Source organism: Monocercomonoides exilis (genome assembly GCF_001643675.1).
Source record: "Monocercomonoides exilis strain PA203 chromosome Unknown scaffold13-1861174, whole genome shotgun sequence".
NCBI lineage: Eukaryota > Preaxostyla > Oxymonadida > Polymastigidae > Monocercomonoides > Monocercomonoides exilis.
In genome coordinates this window covers 1739206-1762955 of record NW_027150558.1, presented here as the reverse complement: position 1 = coordinate 1762955, position 23750 = coordinate 1739206, and the positions used below count along the sequence as shown (strand labels likewise).

The 23750-nt window shown below is 35.6% G+C and overlaps 5 protein-coding genes across 5 annotated transcripts; 2 read left to right on the top strand and 3 right to left on the bottom strand.

Annotated features, from left to right (window-relative positions):
* Positions 1-3067: 3067 nt before the first annotated feature.
* On the bottom strand, positions 3068-3433 carry MONOS_12630 (uncharacterized protein; the record flags this gene model as incomplete). The annotated part of the gene is made up of 2 exons (XM_067865265.1): positions 3068-3306; positions 3373-3433. The coding sequence occupies 2 exons, from the start codon at positions 3431-3433 to the stop codon at positions 3068-3070; spliced, it is 300 nt and encodes a 99-aa protein (XP_067730993.1).
* A 1357-nt stretch (positions 3434-4790) lies between these two features.
* On the bottom strand, positions 4791-10052 carry MONOS_12631 (uncharacterized protein; the record flags this gene model as incomplete). Its single annotated transcript, XM_067865266.1, has 1 exon — positions 4791-10052. One exon carries the CDS (start codon positions 10050-10052, stop codon positions 4977-4979), a length of 5076 nt encoding a protein of 1691 aa, XP_067730992.1. The 3' UTR covers positions 4791-4976.
* Positions 10053-10072: 20 nt separating this feature from the next.
* On the bottom strand, positions 10073-12061 carry MONOS_12632 (uncharacterized protein; the record flags this gene model as incomplete). Its single annotated transcript, XM_067865267.1, has 1 exon — positions 10073-12061. One exon carries the CDS (start codon positions 12059-12061, stop codon positions 10073-10075), a length of 1989 nt encoding a protein of 662 aa, XP_067730991.1.
* Positions 12062-12260: 199 nt separating this feature from the next.
* On the top strand, positions 12261-12551 carry MONOS_12633 (uncharacterized protein; the record flags this gene model as incomplete). Its single annotated transcript, XM_067865268.1, has 1 exon — positions 12261-12551. One exon carries the CDS (start codon positions 12261-12263, stop codon positions 12549-12551), a length of 291 nt encoding a protein of 96 aa, XP_067730990.1.
* A 3334-nt stretch (positions 12552-15885) lies between these two features.
* Positions 15886-17402, top strand: MONOS_12634 (uncharacterized protein; the record flags this gene model as incomplete). The annotated part of the gene is made up of 3 exons (XM_067865269.1): positions 15886-15894; positions 16128-16432; positions 16475-17402. The coding sequence occupies 3 exons, from the start codon at positions 15886-15888 to the stop codon at positions 17400-17402; spliced, it is 1242 nt and encodes a 413-aa protein (XP_067730989.1).
* Between the last annotated feature and the right edge of the window lie 6348 nt (positions 17403-23750).

Below are 23750 nucleotides of genomic sequence, written 5' to 3'. Positions count from 1 at the left end.
TTCTTCTATTTCATCTTTCTCCTTGAATTTCATTCTTCTTGAAATAACCAAAAATAAAATCAAACATTCATTTACTATTTCTTCTTCCAGTGTTTGCCGCTGAATCTCCTCAAAAACTGCATCCATGGCTCCGCTTTTCAACAAGACATCAATCTTCGCATTTCTATTTCTTGCTGCCATGTCAAATGAACAAATGCATACAAATCTTGTAAATGGGTATTTATCATTTAATAATCGAAACACTCGAACAAGGTTGCGAATAAGTCCAGTAATTTCTTCGTTCCACATTTTGCACGAGGAAAAGTAATGTTCAATAACAGTGAACCATCTCCCGATTAAAAACACTTCATTCGGTTCTTTTTCTCTTCCTTCTTCTTTCATCTTCAAATTCAAACTCTTTGACAGATCTTCAATTTCTCCTTCTGCCTCTCTTATAAAATGAAGCTCATTTACAAACATTTCTTCCAAGCTTTCATCTTTGTATAATCGGTCTATCAGAAACCCCCAAGCAGACAGATAGGCGAGTTGCGTCAGATTGTGATGCTCTTGATGATATTTGATGATTTCTGTAATCTTATTCAAATACAGCTCTTTTGGCACTTTCTAATCAGAATTATTTTAAAATATATATATATATATAATATCAAAAATGAAATAACTATGTTCATACCCAACATCCAGATATACTCAAAGCCAGCAAAGCCATTTCCACTTCTTTTCGAATATCTTCGTTTTCCTCTTTGTTCTGCACAACTTTCAAAAGGCGAGATATACAAATAGGTATCAATTCTAAGAATACTATGCTGTTCAACAAAAGATAGCATTCGCAAAGATCAGCCAGTAACTTTTCATTCTTTTTTTCTTTTTTCTCTTCCTCTTCAGCATTCATCTTATCAATTCTTTCACCCAAAGAAATTTTTTCAAAGTCATAAATATTTATTCTTTTCAACGTTTTCAAATATCCAATGTGCTTCAACAACAAAATTGCATTTTCCATCGAAAGTTTCTTTTCTTTTATCATTTTATGTATTTTGTTGGATAGTTCATCTGATAAAACAGATTCCAATTCTTTTCTTTCCATTTCATCCAATATCCCATTCACTTCTTCGATAATCTGTTTCTGTTCGGCTCCAGTGAATTGTTCCAACTGCGAAAGTTTCTCTAAAAAAATTGAAAAATCAAAGAACAAATAACAATCATTTGTTCATTCAACCATTCATTTCTTATAACACTTTACAAACCAAGAAATATTCGACTTTTTGAAGTTGGCTGAGAAATCACAAAGTGAATCAAAAACAACAAATAAATTCATTTTCGAAATATTCGTGTTTTGTTCAAATTAAAAGAATTAAAAGAACCAAATCAAATATCTAATAACGCTTTATTCCACACATTTTCATGTGACGTCGATGTCATTTGCATTAAAACAAACAAATCTTTGGATTAAAAAATCTCCTTTTTGAGCAAATAAATAAGGGTGGCCAACCTATAATTTAATAACTGATGATTTTTTATTGGTGATTTGCAGCAGCCTAAGCATATTTGAGCTTCTTAGGCACACAGCCACGGATGCATCCATGCGAGTTGTAGTACTGCAGAAGAGCAAGGATTATATTTTCTGATGGATAAGCATTGGCTGTTTGCATCGATTGCTTTCGAAAAGTGAATTGGCAGGGGAAATTGCATGAAATACGAACATGGCTATTTATTGCAAAACATATGGTGCAACATTGGCCGCGATATTTTGAATGAAAAATAACTCAAGCAAGATGCAGAAAAAGGGAGGAGAATATCAGAAAGATTGAATTGAACCGCTTTGTCATTTTGTGGGAAGTGCAGTGCACTTGGCATATCTTTTGGGCAGGACTTGCTTTATATGGTTTTTTTAATGGAACATTGGCTTTGTGGAAAAGGAAAGGGAATTGAGTGGTTGGACAATGGAGGAAGCGAGCAGAATAAAGCACTCAGCAGGCATTTACAACAATTTCATTTGCATTTTGCGCGAAACCCGTTGGTGCGCTGCCAGAAAAGACATGACGTTGAATTTGATTTTGAAAAGGAGTGCATTTTTTGTTTATTTGGAGAATGTGTATTTTCATGTGAAATCATTGCCTGCTTCACAATGGATTCTTAGAACAAGAAAGCCAGCTGGGCTGATAATTACCAATCCATTGGAGATGGGAAAATATTTCGAGGCCAAAAAAAAGATGGTTTGACTTTTTTTGTTTTGTTCGTTTTTCTTTTAAAATGTTCTTTCAATGAATACAGATTGGCCATGAACAGGAATACCACAAAGAGAGGGAAGCTCTGGAATCTTTTGCAAAAGAGCCAGAAGTTTTGAGATTATTCTTATTTGCATCCATTCAACAATGATATTCGTGACTTCAGCCATCTGATATGCATATTGAAAAGCCTGATAATGCTTGACATGAGCCTGAAAGAGAGAGAAAGCAGTTTGTTTGGTATATTTGTTCGGAATGCTTGGCAGAAGCATAACATTTATCAGAGCAGATGTGCTTTTTATGCATTCTCATTCAGAACAAATTCATCTTTTTCTGTTGCTCAATATATCTTGGAAAAGCTGATATCTTCTCTTCTTCTTCACCTTCCTTATCTTTCTCAACAGTCTCACTTCAATAAAAGATGCTCATTTCCAGAATCGATACACCAATCACATCATCAAAAAATTCATCTTTCTCTTTTCCTTGTCTTTGAAAATTTTAGTATTTGTGTCAACTTCTTCCATTGTTAACATCTTCTTCGATTTCGAATTCTTCTTTGCCCATACCCTCATCAGACGTTTCGTTCGTTTGAATTATGAACACCAATGGGTAAACACAATTTTCTTTTTCTGAGGGACATAACAGTTCAACCACACAAAGGCAGTCGATGATTTGTGGACTTCCATCTTCATCTGTTTGAATCTCTCTGCCTTTCACATATTTTGTGATAATGATTGTTTATTTCATCTGAAATCAACTCAGCGAATGAATTATTTATATCAATCGACTTCACTCAAGTCATTTTCAACATCTTTATAAAAAGGATTGGATTTATTTCACAATTCTCAATCACCCAGCCTTCTTTGCCTTCTTCCTCCTCCTTCTCCTCCTTCTCCTCCTTCTCCTCCTCCTCCTTCTCCTCCTCCTCCTCCTTCTCCTTCTCCTCCTCCTCCTTCTTCTTCTTCTTCTTCTTCTTCAACTTCTTTCTCTTCCTCTCCCTCTTCTTCTTTTCCCTCCTCATCGTTTTCCTTCATTTTCTTCTTGATTTTTCCATTTTCATCATTTTTGTCGATTTCTGTCACTTCTTAAATGAAGCATAAATCCACTGATACATTTTTCTCCAACAATTCAACAATTCCACAATATGAACCGGAAATAGTTTCTTTCGCTTTCCTTCCTCTGAGCAGATCAATTAATGTGTGGGTCTTCATTCCATTTTTCATTCACAATTTGGTGGTGGAATGTCATCTGTTCACATCTATTTCATTTCATTTCATTTATCAACTTCTTCTTCAACTCCTTCAACAGACAACAAAAATTGGAGTTGTTTTTTTTTTCCACTTCATTCAACTCCACTTGAATTCAACATTGTTCCTTTTCTTTCATTATTTTTCATCGATACATAATGAATATTCATTCTTTCACATTATTTCAGACAAAAAAACATGAAAATGGTGACAATTCAACATTTATTGAGAAAAGTTGATCAAAAGGCATTCAACAAGGAATGGAGATCAACCCTGACTTTTTTCATGTGGAAGATTAATAAGCTCCAGATTAAAAGAACTAGTTATCAAAACAATTCTCGGACAAAATAAGTGATTGAAATGATCTTCTTCGGATTTGGCAATGAAACGAGCCTTCGACTTGTCACAGAAGATGAATCGATGAAGGAAAATGATTTGGATGAACATTCATTTTTGAATGAACATTCAACGAAACAACTGAATGAACAACAGTCATCTTTTGATTTGTCCTCAAATGCTCTTTTTAGGCAATTTCTTCTTTCTTATGGAGCATCTCCACAACTTTCATCGACTTTGCCTTCATTTTGCACACAAATTATCTATTTGTATTGCTTTTGAACAGATGAAAAAGTGGAATATGAAAATTATTTGTCTCTGAGATCTATCAAAAGACTGTCAGAATCTGTTTGTTTGCAGCAGAAACATGCTTGATGAATTATCGTGATGCATTTTATATTCATTTGTTGAAAGAATTGAAAAATGATATTTCCTCTCCAAAAATTCAGTGGATGAATACAAACATGAAATGAATTTGAAATACAAACAACTGAATTTCAAAAATTCTTGTGAGGTACATGAATATATACACATGTGAAGAACAAGAAACAACGAAAAAGGCTGGCTATCAAAAAAATGAAGAACGAAAACAAAAGTGAATAAAAGCTAATTCAACTGGAATTGTTTGAACAGAATTGAAACAAAATGGAACAATACAAATACAAATGGTGAAAACTATTGGTGGGAAAAAATATTGTGATAATTTCAATATTTGTCTCTTCATGAAGCAGCTGCAGCAATAAATAAAAATCAGAGTAACAATTTTTTTGAAAAAAATAAGGATTAAGAAAACAATAAAAACAATCCATTAAAAAATCGATAAACTTCAAAAAAAAAAAAGTTAAAAAATCTTATTCATTCACCAAAAATAACAAAAGCCAGCTTTAAATATTCTATAGAACAACTATTATCATTATTCACAGTTGTGGCAACTCCATCCGCATGATTGCCACACTGCTTTTTTTTCTTTTTCTTTTCCTTTTCCTTTTTCACGGTATTCCTTTTTATTTTTTCGCTCCTTATTCATCTCGCTGCTTCCTATGTCCTGCTTTGTGAATATCGTCAAAAATTTATTTTTCCAATTAATCACCAATGAACTCGAACAGAAACCACCACTTCCAACATCCACATATGGTGAATGCTTTCTATTCTCAGTCTGTGCGTGATCATCTCACTCCTTCATTGAACCAAGAATGCTCCCTTCTGATATTGTCCCGCTTGCCCTGTTTCCATTGTATGTCTCTCTGCTGATGTCTATCGCATCTGAAACAGTGAGCATCACAGCTCCAGCTGGGAAATGTTGGATGAATTCTCTTTTCAGCTCAACGAGCGTCGGCCTGCTTCCGCCCTCTTCCAACAAGCACCTCTCCGAAATCGCTCCCATTGACAGCTCTCGAACGCATTCAACTTTAGGTCTCTCTCCATTCACTATCTTCTGCCCAGCCACCTCTGCCTCGTAATCTCCGAACGGGATCTGGAGTGTAAGGCACTCCCACAGCATCATCCCGATCGAGAATGAAACCGACTTCTTTGTTGCCCCCATGTTCTTGTTGATCAGCAGCTCTGGCGCCTTCCACCTCAAACACTCTTTTTTGAAAAGTCCCTCATCCTCAAAGGCAGATGAGGGAAGGGAGTCATCATCATCACCATCGTCACTGGCAGATGTCACAACGGTTGATGATGAGATCGATGATGAATCAGAGTCATCATCTGATAAAATGTCTGAATGCATCACAATGCAGATGACCATGTGTTCGGAGAACAACACAATATGTGGACTCAGATTGGCAAATGACTGAAGTGAGCTTTCCATCTCGTCAAAGGAGTGGAGAGCTCCATTCGCCACCCAGAACAGGATTTGAGCAGCTGTTTGCTCCCTTTCCTTCAAACTCCCAATCGCCATCTCCTTTGTTTTGTTCCTTCCATGCAACAACATGAACAGCGAATCTCTCAAGTCAACAATCAGCTTCTCGTGAGGAGATGAACAGGCCATTGCATCCACCAGATTCGACATCGATGAGGTTGTGGGGCACAGACTCTCTGATCGAACAAAAGTTGAATCTGAATCAGTTGAACAAGTGGAAGAAATTGATGGCGATGGAGTTCTCTTCCTTATCTCTTCTTCTTCCTTTTCGTCAACCTTCTCCAACATCCATTCAGGAATATTGTCTGAGTCTTTCCCCAATATGTATTCAGTCGATCCACTCTCAGCCAGCAAATGCTCTGACGATTCTGAATGCTGAAGGCTTTTCGCATAAACCCTCTTCTTGATCCTCTCTTCATTATTCTTCTCTGCCTCTCTTTCTGCTCTCCTCCACTGCTCCTCTGGAGACATCTCCATTGTTGTCATCTCAATCAGTTTCGGATCTTTTCTCACAGTATCATTCACAATCTCTTCCAATTCCTCTGTCCTTCTCTTTGCCTTTTTCCATCTGACTGCAAGAATAACAGAAACAATAAGAACAATCAATAAAACCACAACAAGGATGATAACAATGAGCAACCAATAAGATTTTCCTTCTTTTCCTCCCTCAGAAATCCTTTCATCTCCATTCACCTTGGATTCACTTCTGTTCTTCAGTATCTGTGAAGAAGTCGCAGCCAATTGTTTTCCAAACAAAATCATCACAGATACTTCTGTTTCTTCTCCAATCTTTGAAATATTTTCTGAAGGGATTGTTCCAATCACTTCACCTTCAGACACAAAACTGTTTTCATCAAAGGGATATGTCTCAACCAACTCCACATCCCTTGTTTTATACACCAGTCTGAATGACAAATCACAAGGAAGAAGAAGTGCTCCTTTGAGTTTCACAACAACATTGCTGCCATTTTCAATGAGAGATGCCTCTTCGAGTTTTGGAATGAAGAAAGATGATGATCTTTCTCCTGCTATCCCTCCAAGGGTGCATCCATCATTCAGGATCCAAAGCGATGAGTTATCCTTCACTCCATCTCCTCCTTTCAAACTGGAAATGGTCAATGAGGCGGAATCTGAGCAAATGATGTTTCTGCGAAGAGAGGGATATTTCTGAACAAAAGGATTGTTGTTGAAGAATTCTCCTTTCTCAATTGTCACATTGCCAGCAGATATGGACAATCCTCCTGACGAAGAATTCGATATTGTCGCATAATTCATCATCAGTGAAGAATTCGCTGAATGAACAAGTGATCCACTCCATTTGCAAATTTCTTCAAAAGAATTAATTCTATCACTTTCCCTTTCTTTCTCAAGAACTCCAACAAATCGACACAACTCCAAAAAAACATTCGTTGAATTGCTCACTTGGATTATGCTCCCTTTTTCAGACAATGAAACACAATTCGTGCAAGTGCAGTTTGAAAGTGTTATTTGAGCAGAAGTTGAAGAAACAGAGAGAACAGAAGATCCTCCTGAATTCCTTGAGCAGTTGTTGAATGAGGAGATTCCAATCGAAGTTGTTCCTGAATTCGAACCATGAATCGCAATGATGCAGCCCTCAGACAGCTTCACTTCATCAGCCACAACCCAATTAAATGCAACTTCTTTGCACTGCCCAATCTCAAATACATTTGATGTTGATTCAATTTGTTCCAGTTTGAAATTTGTGATATTGATCTCATCTCCATTGCACAGAAGCGAAGGCTTCTTGAATGAAAGGAGTGAAACTGAGCAGTTGTCAACATGCAGAATTCCATTTGCAATGCTCAGCAAAGTTGAGTTGAGAGCAACAGATGGAATGCTGTTTGACTCCACAACTGAAGAGAAATCAACAATTGAAAGAGAAAGCTGTCCATTTGCTTCATGGATAATTGAACTTCCAGAATAACAAAACGACTTGCCAAAGTTGAATTTCAATCTCTCAATCCGAACATTCTCTGAGGTTGTGATAAGACTTCCCTCGTCTGTTATTGTTGAGTTCAGATGAACCAAAGCAGCTGAGGGAGATTCCAGCGAGTGTATGCTGACATTATGTGCACTGCATTCTCCATTGATGATCGTCTCCTCTGACACTAACAGCTGCGAATATGATGAAGGAATGATATGTTGAACTCCCGTATCCAATGAGTGACATGGTGCGCTGAACTCTCCGCATTGCTTGCTGTCTGTGTGATTGTCTGCAACAGAAGACACAAATATTGTCTCACTCTGGTATCTCACAACCATCAGCAATAGATCTTCTTCCCCAACAAACGAATCTGTTGTGCAGCCCCACATTGCAAGCTCCTTCACAAATGGTGCTCTGAAATCCAGCAAGAATTGCTTTTCACCTATTTGTGTTTCAATTGAGTGGCATCTCACATACGCATCTCTCCCTCTCAATGCAGAGTTGTCTTTGAATGTGATATTCGAAAGGACAAAATTCAGAGGCTGCTCAACTGTCCAGGTGCATTCCAGAAACAGCCACCCACCTCTTCCTGTGGTTGAACAGAAGCACTCAGAAATCGTGCAAAATGAGCAGTCGAAGGTTCCTCCCTCATTCAACCCACAAAACATCCCTCCTCCCTTTCCACACTTCAAACCTCCACATCTTTTCATCGTTGTGTTTCGAATCACCATTTTCAAAGGCTCATCGTTGTCATTTCGAATGATGGGAATATCATTGGTTGTGTTCTGAGTGACTTCTTCGAATGAACTGCACTCAATAAGAACATCTTGTTCCACATGGTTTTTCTCTCTTCTTGAACTCTTTGAAATGCTCAATCCGCTTGCTCCATCCAGCTCAACATTCTTCATTGTCAGGTTTTTGATCTTCAAAATCGTTGAAGATAGCACAGAAATAATATCTTGTGAAAAACATAGTGATTGAACTTTCACAAATTCCAATTGAGTTGTGCCACCATCTGCCTGGATCAACTCAATGTTAATTATTTCTTCTCCGCTTTCTTCCATTTTAGTGAATGAACAGTCTTTCACAGTCAATAATCCTTCGCTTGAATCAACATGCATCAAAACGTTCATACGATTTTCAAATGATGTTTGGATCACAAAGTTTATCAGTTCGAAATTGGTAATACCCTGAATCTTCATTGCTGCTCCTTCTGCTCCTTCAAGTGATGAACGACATTCCACAGAGCATTTATTTGTATCATCCGATTTGATAGATATGTCACTAAGTTCAACACTCTTTTGAAGAATTCCTTTTCCAATGATGGTAATATTCCTTTCACTTCCTCCTGATAATCTTGAAAGTGAATAATCAATTGAAAGGCACGGATAATCTGAGAATCCACATGCACTCATATCTTTTCCATCACCTCCAATAAATATCTCCGATCCGAGTTCAAGCCAGAAATACACCAGCGGGATGGCATTCGTTGTGTCAATCCCATCAAAGCCTCTCATAGAATTCAAGGAAAAATCAGCAAGATTCTCTGATACAAATGGAAGTGAGGTGTTTGTGATACTCTTTGTCAAGTTGAATGCTTCAACAAATAGATCATTTCCATATTTTGCAACATTTGGCTTGTCTGCCTCAAAAACAGGTAATGATATCACAAATGAAGAATCACCATCAATCAGCTTCAGTGCCATCCCTCCACCAAAGCCAGTTTTCCCTTCTTCTCCAGTTGGTGCTGTGCATCCTGTGAATGTGCATGAAATAATGTTCAATTGAGTATTCCCTTTCAACAGGGCGTTGATTGCGCCTCCTCTGCTTTCATCAGCCATCACAGAGCATTCCTCAAAATCGCATTTTTCAATATTTATTTCGCCATGTGAATTTTCATCGTTGCTATTATCAATGCTCACACAGCCTCCACTTCCAGCTGCTCTTTCGATATCTGTGAAATTGCATTTCGTCATGTTCAGCCACAGAGCGTCCACCAACTTTGTATTTGTTCCACTTCCAGACAATGAGATCAATGAATATCCACTCAAATCAATCGATGAAGCTGAAAACGAATCAACAGCCAAGGTTCCGGACTCAACGGATAAAAACAGAAATGTCAATTCTGATAAAGAATTTTGAAGGGAAAGAGAACAATGAGACAAAGTCAGTTGCGAAGAAGAAGAAATAAAAATGGAGTGTGATGAAAGAGAAGGAGGAAGAGAAAAGATAAGTGTTGATAATTCTGTTTCAGCACTTGCTGTTATCATCGCTGAATTGGAAATTGAACTTGCATCAGACACCGTCCAACCACTTTGATCATCATTTCCTCGGATTTCATGCTTCTGTTCATCAAATGCCAATTCATCGCTCATAGAAATCATTCCACTCACAACAACTTTCTTTGTTCCTATTTGACGTGTGAGCGAATGTTTCATTGTCACACAAGGGAATTGGACTATTCCACAGTGAGAATGGTCAGTTGCCTCAGAATTTCTCGCAAAGATTTCTTCTGGGTTGAAGAGATAGATGCACAGAGAGAAGCCAAAGTTGTATTTCCGTTGTCGAATCCTCGAATTTTGTCAAATGAATCCAAAGATGCTTCCACACATGTGATCCTTTCTGATTTTGCAGTCATTTCCAGATTTGGTGATAAGACGAAGATGTCGCTTCCCCACTTGGCTGTGTTTGTTCCAAATGAAGAGGATATCAGGAAATTTGGATTTTCCTTCATCAATCGAAGAAGGATTCCTCCCCCAAGGCCATCTGTTGCTGAACAAAAGCATCCATCAAAGGTCCCGCCTTCAACTTTCACTTCATTTTCTTCTCCGGCACACAGCATCATCGATCCCCCATCAGACGATGTTCTGCTTCCACATCCTTCAAAAGTGCTCGAATTTAGATCAACATTTGCCTTATCGTTGGAAAACGAAATCACAGCTGCTCCGCTGGTTGTTCTTTCAATCCCATCAAAGGTGCATTTTGAAAGTGTCAACGAAATTCCATTTGTTGAAGAAAGCGAAAACAATGAAGTTGTGGAGATAGTCTTTACCCAGTTCACACTTTCCATCTGCAACATACCACTCTGAACATTTATCAGCTCAGTGGCAAACGCTGTTTCTGAAGATTGTCCGCTCCCAAAAGATATGTTCAGTCTGCTGACGCTCATTCCTCCTGCTCCTGTAATCTCAAACAGCCTTGACCCACGGTTATTCTGATGAACCGAGTTATGCACAAGGATAAAATCTCTGACTGTTAATGTTCCCGCTGATACAGAAAAAAGAGACAACCCAGATGTTTCAAATTCTATTCGAACTGTTGAACTCAAATCACTTTGGCCATATATTGTGAAAGTGTTAATTCCACAATCCACTTTCTTGGTTTCTGTGATCGTTCCTGTGAGTATCTCAATATCTGTGACAATATCAGGAATAAGTTGAGTCAAACAATGCCTGATAGTTCCACAAGGATGAATTTTATCCAGCCCACATGCATATGTATCAGTTGCATAAGGTTGTGTTTCAGTCGAAGAAACAAATCTCATTATTCCAAAATTGTTTCGAAGCCATTCGCTTTTATCAAAAACTGAATATGTTTCTGCACTGACTCTATTTGTTGTATTCCTTGTTGAACAGCAGGTCGAATCAATGTTGTTTGATGTTGAATCTTGAAGGACAATATCATGACCTCCTTTCACACATGAATTATTGTGAAAAAAGCAGAAATAAAACAATGTTCCATTATTGTTACTGTTAATTAATACACCAACAGCACCTCCTCCGCACATGGAAATGCAATTACTGAATTTGCAATTTGAAAAAACAACTTTATCTGTTGCGAAAAAATGTTCTATCGCACCTCCGATCCCGTTAGTTGAGTGATTGCTTCGACAGTTATCAAACAATGAATTGATGATGCATTCTTTCTGCCTTTTTGTATTTGTTGGACGCAGGTTTATTGCCCCTCCATCGTTGCCGGATGAGCAATTTCGAAAGGAGCAATCGTCGACCATTGATTGCACATACACATTCTCCACCCTAATTCCTCCTCCACCACCATCTACATTAATTGAAGCACATGTGCATTGAGAAAATGATGAATGAAGCACAATGCATTCAGCGATTTTCAGTGCATATATTGCGCCCCCTCTTGTGGATGAAGCATTGCATCGAGTAAATGAAGAATTTTCAACTCGAAGGATGGCTTTTTCATTGTCATGCACATAAAGTGCACCTCCTTGTTCGGCTATGCAATCAATCCATTCACATAAAGAAAAGGATTCATTTGCTGTTGAATCAATATGCACTTTTTTCTGAAGGGAATTTGCTTCTCTTCTCCCTTTGCATATTGATGTGTTTTTGCAGATGAATTCCTCTGAAGAATATGATCCGCTTGAAATACCTCCTTCAAAGACATTAGCAGAAGAATAAATAAGGCAGTTCTCCATAAAACTCAACAAGCATGAATGTTCGATTTGGTAATCACTGTTTTTGTCATATTTCACCGAAATGTTCCTGAAGGCACAATCATAAATCTGTTCACTTTCGCTCTTTCCAGACAGCAGGAAATAGTCTGATGATGAGACAGCCAGATCTTCAACGATGGAATTTCTGAAAATAACACAATTTGAATCATCAGATGAAAATATGAGGCTGGAAGGGTTCAAATTCTTTTGGGGGATCAAACTCATATTTGTGAAACAGATTGCCCCACTTTGCAAAAGAAACGGAGATTCCGATTTTTGGTGGGAAATGCAGGAATCTATTGTTACAGTTGATTTGTCTGTTATTAGCACACATGTTGAAGAAGAATGCTCAATTGCCACATTTTTCAGTCCAACTGAAGAATTGTGCAATCCCAAAAATGTGTTTTTCACTGTAGAAAGTCCTGACTGTGATCTTTTCACTTCCAACAATGCATTCTGCTCAATCAAGTAATTAACATCAGTCTCTGACAGATATTGTGCATCATTTGAATAACCTGAACACAAATAAAGAAAATTATTGAAAAAATAACAGTTCAAAAGAATACCTTTGTTTTGAAATGTGGCAGTTCCAGAGACATATTGTGCTTCAAATGTATTTCCAAAAATCAAGCATGCAAAAATGAACAAAAGCATTCTCAAGCAGAATGAAAGTCAATTTTGAGTTGAAAATTTTTATTTTTTTCCGGATGATCAAATCGAAATAAATAATGGTTTTTTTCGCAATGGAAAATTGAAAAAATCTTTCTTTCAGCAAATCATTTTGTGGGCTTTTGAAATACATCTGGAGCATATCCAAAGCACGTTGTTTTCTTTGGTTTTTGTCGGGCATGAATCGGTATTTGCTGATGCAGATGAAATTCTTTCACTTCAAAAAATAAAATAAAATAAAAAGATAAAATTGAATGAAAGATTGAAAAAAAAACCTTTTCAAAAAGAAATTGCTGTCCAGCAAAGTAATAAAAATGTGAAAATCTCTCATCCAAAAAAAATGATTTCAAAATCACCATTTGAATGTGTTGTTTCGAATTATAAAATGAATCCTTTCCAATTGTTCTAAAATGATGAGTCTTTCTTCATCCACCTTCTCTTTCTTCCACTTGTCTGATGCTCAACTGCTCTCCCTTCATAACTTTCTTCCAACTTTCACATCATTTCATCGATCAATTCCTCTTCTTTTCTTCCCTCTTCTTCTCTTCATTTCCTCTCTTTCTCATTCAACTCTTCTTCTGCTTCTTTGCTCCAAACATCCAAACAACATCTTCTGCTTTATTCGTCCCCAGCTTTCTTGCTCCTTCTCAATTTTGCATATTTGTCCAATTGATACAAACAGCCAATGTTTGTTATTCAAAAATACTCATCTGCTTTTTTTTCAGAAAAAAGATGCCTTTCAAGAAATCCTTTATTCCAATTGAGAGAACATGCAATTTGAACCTTCTCTTCTCATATTCTTTTTAAAAAAAGAAAAGAAAAAATTCCAAAAGATTTAAAAAAACAAACAAAAAGAATTTCATATGTTGTAATTAAAACTCAAAAATACATTTTCCAAAATAAATGAAAAAAAAAAACTAATTTCAATCGTTTCTCATATTTCACATTTCTTCAATTTTTCATCATTCAAAAAAATCAATATTAATCTGCAAACATGAACAATCGCAATTTGCCCTTCTTTGCCAGCTAAACATTCTCATTGCAAAACACTAATAACTCCATCCGCCTCTTCTTCCTTCCCAATCTCTTGTTCTTCGCTTTCCGTTCTGCATTGGCTCTGCTTCCATCTCTTTCTTCTTCTTCTCATCAACCTCATCCTTTCATTTTCTTTTCAATTTTCTTCTTTTTCTTCTTTTTCTTCGCTCTCTTCCTTGTGCCCCAATGGTGTTATCTTTTCTTCCCAAGCAATTCCCATCAATGCAAATTCTCACCAAAGCCAGCGCTTTTCTGATAAAAATTGTGTGCATTTCAAAAAAATAAAATTGGTGCATCTTCAAAATATCTCGTGTCAAAATATCTAAAAAGATGATGGATAATGAGAAAGCAAATTGAATAGAATTTACGAATAAACGATTTAAACCTCACAATGAATGTCACGTGGTTGATGTTCAAGTGATGTTCAAAATATTGCTTTTCAATGTTAAAATGCAACCAATGCATTTTCGACAAATCTGATAAAGCTGCAATGAAAATGGAAACATATTCAAAGAAGAATGCAGATCGGAATGGAATGGAATGAAGATTTGGAAAATTGATGAAATCAATGAAATCTTTTTGGCTTCACTTGGAAAGGCAAATAAAACACATTGACTATTGAAGATAATGTTGGCAAAAAATATGATGGAGCACTCAAAGGAATATTCTATTGTTGAGCACGATGTTTGTGGTGTTTTGTCAAAGGAATTAGCATCTGCTTCGCTGTTGACAGCAGCTTTGCTCTGACTGTTCAAAAGGGGAACGCTGGCGGACTCTACTTTTATGTGTTGCCTTTCTAATGAATTTTTTGTTTGTTCTGGCTGTTGAACTGCACCGGCAAAATGAGGATTTGACAATGCTCCTTCTGTTGAACAAGCCCTCGCTTTCAATTCTTTTGTTTCTGTATCTCCATCGCAAAAAAGAATGGAGTAGTTCTGGTCTTTTCTTTTTCGATGCTGCTCTCACAATAAGGTTTTATCTGGATTTTACAGTTATCAGAACATTTTTAATGGTTCAAATCAAAAAAATTTTTTTCACAAATCAAATTTGAAATGTAAATAAAAATACGAAAAATGTTGAAAATAACATTGAATAGCTATATTTTCCTTGTGGAAAATTTTTATCCTTTTGTTTTTCATTTTGAAATAAGAAAATCATCAATAATCATTAGAATTTCATAAATATTCATTTTTCATGTTTTCTCTTTGATGGAATATGAAAATCAGTCATTTCCTATCGGATTCCAGCTAAAAAGCAATTTTTTAACTTTGATTTAGCAAATATGTTATTTGTTTTTGTTGGTTCATCTTTTTTTGTTTGCATTTTTCACTTTTTTGGAAATTTTTTTGACAATAAAAAAAATTTGCTAATGAATTTTTTTAAAAAATAACATTAATTGTATTTATATAAAATGGTGGAAAATATAATGCTTCAGGTATTTCCATTTTAAAAAGAATAAAGCACATCTGAAGATCTTTTCATGATTGAAAAAATCCAAATTAAATGGGTTCACATTTTGAAATACGTGTGAAGTCAAAAAACATTTTGTTGCAATAAACAACGCATGTTTTCAGTTATTAAAATCTAATTTATAATGCAATCTGATAAAGTTTAATCAAGTGATGATCAAAACATAAATAATTTTCTTCAACAAGAAAAGCTTGAAAATTCGTATTTTCACATAGGTGAGAAAGAACAATCTTTTAAAATCTTTTGGATTTTTGAGATATTGTTCTCATTGCTTTTTATCATTGAAATTCTATTCTTTCATCATCATCTTCTTCTTCTGCTTCAAACATATCAACAACATATCAAACAATTTCTTCTTCATCTAGATCAATTTCATCTGTTGTGAATTCTTCATCAATTGCGTCAGCCTGAGAGATAAAGAGAAAAATGAAATGGAAAAAAAGAAACTTGCTTGAGGAATGATATTTTATGCAGGAATTGAAAATGCAGTTTATTTCGAAAGGGGAATGAAGACAGGCAAGAAAACACGCCACAAACCAGAGAAGATGTTTTTCATCATGAACAAGAGCTTGACAGAATTCAGATTTTGAGATCTGAGTGGAACACATTTTGTGGAATCTTTCTGATACCTCATGGCATCTGTGAGATTTTTGCCTTAATCAAACAGATTGAACAGATAACAGCAACTGATTCATTCTCCATTTCTGAATTGATCTTTTCATATTCCTCTCATTAAATTCTTCTGATTTTGGTTCAGAACGATAATTCATTCATTGTAAGCATTTCTTCTTCTTCATCTTCTAATTTCAACTCAACTTTTTGAGAAACCCTGTTCCATCTGTTCCCATCGCTCGAGAACTGCGAGATTTTGCAGCTGGTTGATCTTTCTGATCCGAATGTGGACGTTGTGTTTGTGGATCCATTGGAGCTGTTGTATGACACGAAAGCCTATTTCAAAAAGCTTCTTGTTTCCAGGGCAGCGCAGCAGTCGTCTCTTCTCTCAGCGCCTTCGTCTTCTTCGTCTGCTAAAGAATTCCGGAGGAGGAGAAGCGAAGAGAAGAAAGTGACAGGAGATGATAAGCCATCATCAGCACCTGCGATTGACCCTTCGGATGCATCTGCTGTGGCAGCGTCATACACATCGACCGGAGCGATGGACGACATCGAGAGGCGGCTGGGGTGTATGAAAATCACAGATTGTTGTTACTGAGGGAGCAACAGACGCTTCGAGGGATGTGTTGTGGCGTGGAGAGCGGTGAAGTATGGGGGTGTTGCGTGCGCTTACGATGTGGCGCTTTCTGCGATGCTTTCGGTTCCGCTGGTGGGTCAGCTTCCCACTCTTGCAGCATCGGTGGGCGCGAAGTCGGGGAGCAAGCGGATCTTTGCGGCAGCAGATGAAAATGCGTTCCCGTCGATCTACAATCTGTTTGACCCGTCGCTGCTGCCGTCGGCGATAGCGCGGCTGGTGTCGCGATCGCCGCAGTCGAGGCGTGTGGTGGTGAAGCTGGACGACGAAGTGATGGGGCGAGGGATTGCAGTGTGTGAAGTGGGGGAGATTGTGGAGAAAGGGTTGGATGCTGCGGGGCTGAGGATGGAGGATGTGGTTCTGTCACCAGCAGCGATTGCACTGGCTGTGCTGGAGGAGCGGGAAGAAGTAGAGGAAGGAGAAAGGGGATGCAAAGAGGGAGACAAAGAGGGAGAAGAAAAGGGAGAAGAAGATGGAGGCAAAGATGGAGGGAAAGAGGGAGGTGATGGGAATGAGGAGAAATGTGGGTATCCGACAGCACACAGAGAGTTTGTGGAGAGAATCAAAGAGAACCGGGGGAAGCTGGAAGAAGCGATGGCGCCGCTGGTTGTGGAGACACTTGGGCTGAGTCGGCTGAGGTTTGTGAAGGAGGATGAAGATTCAGACAAGCATCATTCAGTGGAACCTGAAATGTGCAGTATTTTTTCAGTCGATGGAATCCAACAGGAGATTTCAAGAACAGAAGAAGAAGCAGCAGATGGGTCTTTGGGCATAACTTCAGATGGAGGAAAGAAAGATGAGGAACAGGAGGAAATGTCGAAGAAAGGCTTGGTGACGAATGAGGAACAAGGGGAAGAGGGCAGCTCTATTGATTTGGAGAAAAATAGGAAGAGCAGATTCTGAATGAGGGATGACTGCATTTGAGGCTTTCAATGCTGGCTGGAGAAAGTGCGCATGGGAGCTGGAGTGACTATCTGGTGAAGATGATGGTGACTGGGGAGCTGGTGGAGCTGTGTGCAGAGCGGGAGCGGATTGTGGGGGAAGCCGATTGTGGAAGAGATAAAATATGACCGGATGATGATTCATCATGTTTATTAGGGAGAGTCAAATTCAGAGAGAGTGAAAAGAAGAGAAGAGAAGAGGGAGGGAATAAATGTTTGGCAAAGGATTGGGTGTTGTTTCATTTTAATTAAGACAGACACTGAGAGAGAAAGAGGATGGACAAGTTTGTTGTGATAGGGGAGGTTGTGCTGCAGGAAAGTGTTCCGTAGATTTTTCTGGGGGATGCGATGTGTGCGATTGAGCAAGTGTGCCACAGGAAAGGGATGATTGGGGTGTTTGGTGTTTTGTATTGTGTGTTTGTGGATGAGTCTGAGTCGTTGGCAGTGTAGTTGGTGTTCCTGTTAATGTGATATTTTCTGCTTCAAGGCATCGAGATAGAGTCTGGAAACAACCTCCTTCCGCGCTTATCTGGCACTGCTGCTTTGCATGTGCATGCTCCCTCCTCTGATTCTGCGCATTCAATTTCTGCTTGGCCTCTGACTTCTTCGAGTTCTGTTTTCAACTTTGAGTCTGTTGCTGAAGTTCCAAGACTTCTCTCTGCTCGTTTATCAAATCCCAAAAAAGAAATTAGATGGATGGTGATTGAAGCAATCCTCTCAAGTTTTGTTGTCCTTTCAAAGGCATGAGCTGGAGCAGAATCTGTTGGCCTTCATTTCCCCTGTCCTAACAGCTTGATGAAAAAACGTCTGTGCTTCGCTGAAAACATATTTCTAAAAACCACAGGCACATCTTATTGACTGCCAAAGCAGAAGATGGCTGGCGTTATATTACTTGAACCAAAGTCCAATCACATTGCTTTGCATTCCTTTCTTGGTCTTTTTTCGCTGTTAATATTCCTCTTTCCACATTTCCCGTCACTTTCCTTGTCCAAAACCGTTCCAAACTGTTCCCTTCCCTTGTGTCACAAAATTCAGTCTTTTTTGTCCAAACTTTCTTTTTCATAGAATTCTGTCCTCTATTCATCTTCAATAAATAAAATATCAGTTGAATATGTTTTTCTCTTTTGCTCAAAAGAAAATTGAGTTGTTCCACAACCATGTTCATGAAAATCTGTTTTCCAAAATCGAAATTCATAGCATCCCCATTCTCATCTTTATTATCTGAAAAGAAAAGATTGAAAGTTTTGAGAAAATTGGATGAGTCATGAGGTCCAAACAGATAACAGATAGAAATATCGTAACAATCAATGGAACAATGAAAAATACAAACGAACAGATATTTTCATCAAATCGTGTTATTATTGTATTTCTATTGATTAACCAATCTCCAAAAACATCTTGTCGATTTCCAAAATTGCTTTTCCAGTACATTGAAAACATAGGAAAGAATATATCCCATTTTGCATGACAAATTCACTCATCTATCTCCCATCTTGCAGGTTGATATTCCAATTCAAAGAAAATGATTCAATCATTTCATCCATAACTTATAAAGAAAAAAGACAAAACATCACGTTTTCTGCAAATACTAGCCAATGGAAATGCAAAAACCGATGGTGTGAAAGCTGACATTTTTTATGATTCTGTTTGAGTTTGATCTGTTCGCCAATTTCTTCAATCCAATCATGTGAACTTTCAACGTGAATGGAAAAATAGTTGCTGTTTTCTGACTGCGATGTATTTTCAAAATTTTGGGAGACGAACAGCACAAAAAAATTCACAGGTCTTCAATTGCCATTGCATTTGAATTTTTGATTATCGAATTTTTTCTATATTTTTTACATCAAAGAATTGCTTTCTGAACTGAAACAGCTTAGCGAGGAAGATCAAAAGCAGAAAATCGAAGAATTGAATGGAATGATTGATGAAATGGATGGAAATGCAATTCATTGGACTTTCACAAAAGATTTGTTCAACAAAATGGACAAAATGATTGAAGAAAGGAAAATATCAATGGAAAATGCATGTTTATTGCTGAAACATTTGGGATATGGGGTAGTTTTGGTTGGGTATTTGTTCTGCAAGCTTCATGATACTTCGCTGATCGAAAGAATCCATAAGATGATAATTGATGAAAATGAGAAAAAAGAAGAAAAGAACGAAAAGCTTCTGATTGATCTTTGTGAAAGCTATCTTATGCTTGCTGCCACTGAAATTTTCGTAGAATTATTTTCAATTAGTGTGCCTTGCTTGCTGAAATTTGCATCGAATGAAAAGGAAAACGAGGAATCTCAGAAAGAAGTGGAAATGGCTTTGCTTGCATTGAGCGATATTAATAAATATAAAGTGTGATTTTTGTATTTTCAATTCAAACTATTTTGTGATTTTATTCTTTGTTCAAATGTTAGAAAATAGAAAAAGAAATGTATTTTGATCATATATTTGAAATTGTTAAATATCATCAAGAACATCACAATCTGACGCAACTCGCCTATCTGTCTGCTTGGATGTTTCTGATAAGCCGATTACACAAAGATGACAGCTTGGAAGGAGTGATCGTGAATGAACTGCATTTCGCAAGAGAGGCAGCAAGAGAGCTGGAAGATTTGATGGGAAGCATAAATTGGAAGAAAACTACAAATGAAATGAGCAGAGAAGAAACGAAAGGAGTGCACATTACAAAGAAATGGATAGAAGCGATTGAAGAATTGATTGTTTGCGGAGCGTTGCAGAAGGATGAGAATATCAGTGCGCTGATCACTTTGATTACAAGAATATGTGCAGCATCAATACATAATCAATTTCAGTTTTTAGGGGATTGTCTTCATATGTTCTTAAAGATGATGAAAAACATTAGACACATCGATTATCTGGTGGAAGGGGGAACGGTTGAACTCTTTTTGAAAGAAATGAACAGGTTAAATGTCATTGATTACCCTATTCAAAGATATTTTGAATTTTTCAGTGAACTCTGTGAAATGGTTAATTACAAGCGAAGAGTGGAAAGCGAGGAGGCAGTGCGAAAAGAGGTGAAGAGAAAATTATTTGAGAAAATGGAGGAAGAAGGCTATGAAGATTCCATCATGGGATTTCGTCATTGCACAGTCGAAGATTCATTTTCCAGTGAATTTTTGGTTAAGAATATGGAAAATTATATTATTTATTGCTGAAGCTGATATTTTTTTTGTTTGCTTCATTGTTTATTGTTTATGTCCATTCAGCGTTTGTGAGTGAATTTTGTTTTGTCGTTTTTCGTTATTTTTTTGATTTTGAGATAAAATGATTCCCTTGCTTCTTCATTTTTTTTCATGAAATTCCCAAATAGATTTGGGAAGAATTCTTTTTTTTTTTTTCTGAGGTTTGATTTCAGACAACGTTCAATATGAAAATAGAAAATTGAAACATGAAGGATTTTTTTTTCTATTAATGGATGTGAATTGAGAAAATAAAAACAATAATATTTAAAAAAGCAAACACAACAATGATTGTGCAAACTCTCCAGTGTTTTGATAATTCTCCTCAATTTCATCTTGTGTTTTTATTCTCTTTTCAAAATGTCACCAAACGGAAGTTCTTAGCAAATTTGATAATTCATTAACTATTGATATTATAAATGAAAAAAAAGAATCGTTATAACTCGAAAAATAAAGTTCTCTCTTAAAAAATCACCTTTTAAACAGAGGTTTTTATAGTTTCTGTTTCAACAAAATGGGAATTTGCCTTCGATTCAACCAAACAAATGATAAAAATAATAGTTATTTTATATTTTTGACTTGTTGTGGTTTAAAAAAAGGTGTTTAAAGAAAATTGAAATTGAAATAGGATCAATAGTTTATATAATTTTTGAATAAAGACAAAAAAAAATTTAAAAAAAAAAAATAACTTTAAAATCTATTTTTTCCTTCAAATGTGTTATAGTTTAATTTCTATTTGTCACATACTCAAAAATCATTCAAAATTTCAGTTTTTGTAACCAAAATGAAAATAATACAAATTTCTTGATAATTTTTTATTCAAAATAACAGTTTTGCATATTGAAATAATATTTGATAATAACATTCAAAAAAATTATTCACTTTCTCCAGATATTATGTGAAAAAACATTTTTTGACGTTCTTTTTGATTCAATTCTCTAATAATGATTCAAATCCAATATGAAAATAACAACAAAAATTGAAATTGAAATAATTTCAATAACACAATTCTTTCTTTGATGATTTGAAATTAATAAAAAAATTCCATTTCGATGTTAAAATTTTTCAAAAAAAAAATTTTTTTTTTTCTGATTGATTTCATTCGTTTTCGAATCAATAAAAAATAAAATATGGGGTGATTCTTTTTGGAATCAAATTCTATCGATAGATATTTTCATAATGAATGTTTGAGAAAATTATCAGTTAAAGTTTTCAACATAGTGATAATACAATGATTAGAATTGATATTTTCTTATTTTTATTCAACATCGGTTTTTTTTTATCCACAAAAAATTTTTTTCAAATTGTTAATGAAAATAATACTGAGAACAAAAAATTTTCAAAATCATCCACACACCGAAAAATGGCATGATTTCAAAAATAATCACCACAAATTATTCCTCTGTGACATGACAAGAGAAAAATGAAAAAAATGACAAAATGACTGACAAGATATTTATGATTTGCCAAAATGGGTTATTAAATACGATTTCATAATTCATAATTACAATAATAACAAAAATAGAAAATCTTCATGAAATAATTCTTATTATTTTGAAAAAATCAAATTTTTTATTTTTGTGATCAAGTTCCCAATATTTAATTTTTTTGACACGAAATGTCAGTTGAGGAATATTTTTGTCACAATTTGTCATTGACCGTCACTGACAAAAGAGTAAAAACGAACAGATATTACAAATGCTATCAACAAATCTTTTGCAAAATGCTTTGAGAAGTATTTTGAAGTTTTAGTAATAGTTTATTTAATATTTATATTAAATCGAAAAACTTTTTTTTTCGTGACAGACGAGGCTTCAAGTGACTTGTCAGGTCACAGAGGTTCTCCCCATATTTTCAATTGTCAAAAATGATATAATCATTTTTTACACAAGGAATATTTTTCTAAAATTTGAAAGAACAAAGAATTCTGAAGTGACTTAAAATTTAAGTTTTCGAAGTGAACAAAACATAAGTTTTTCATGCACAGAATAGAAGATTTTTCATTTTTAAAATGAACTATTCATTTTCGTAAAAGAATCATAAATTCAAAAGTCAATTTTTTTTCGCATTAAAAAAATAAATGTTGAATATGCACATAATTTCCCTTTTACACGGGAAGAAATGTTTTGCTTTATGAATAATTTTCCATTCAACTCTTCCAACTATTTTTCTCAATTTTTGAATTTTTCTGAATTTTTTCGACATAGGAATGAAAGACTTGAAATGATAAGGTGGGATGAAAAGTTTGATACAAAACGTTGTTTTTTTTTAATATAAAAATATTTTGCACCTTATAGAATAATTTATAAAAAAACAGTTATTCTTCAAACTTAAAAGAAGAAAAAGATTTTTTTTTCAAAAATCTCTTTGAGAATAAATGAATCAAAAATACAGTTTGTGCAAAAAACACCGGACATCGCACAAAATACCGGACAAGTTCGATTTCACAATAACCACAAGGGGAATAATTCTGTTGATTTTCCTCAAAATATATCTCTTCAATACAAACTCAATTGATAAACGAGACTTTCAGAATAGCTTCATTTGTGCTCAGAAAAAATGATATTTGAATTCTCGGAGAAATAGGATTTTGAGTTTCTCAAGATTTGAATCATAATTTCTTCTGAGCACAAATGAAGCTATTCTGAAAGTCTCGTTTATCAATTGAGTTTGTATTGAAGAGATATATTTTGAGGAAAATCAACAGAATTATTCCCCTTGTGGTTATTGTGAAATCGAACTTGTCCGGTATTTTGTGCGATGTCCGGTGTTTTTTGCACAAACTGTATTTTGAAATTTTAGTGATAATGAATATATATTAATTATTTGTTTTTTTTTTGAATAAAAAAAGAAATATAAATAATTAATTTTATTTTGCTGAAACACCAAAAAAAAAAAAAAAAAAAAAAAAAAAAAAAAAAAACAACCTTTTTTGAATATTTCCTTATTAGAAAAGAAAATATTTAAAATGTTTCAAAAAAAAAAAAGAAAATAATTTTCATATCTCCAAAAATAAAAAATAAAAAAATTTAAGCGAAGTCAAGTAAAAATTTCGAATAATCAAAATCGAAACAAAATCAAAAGACTTTTAACACACAATCGAAAAAAAATCCTTA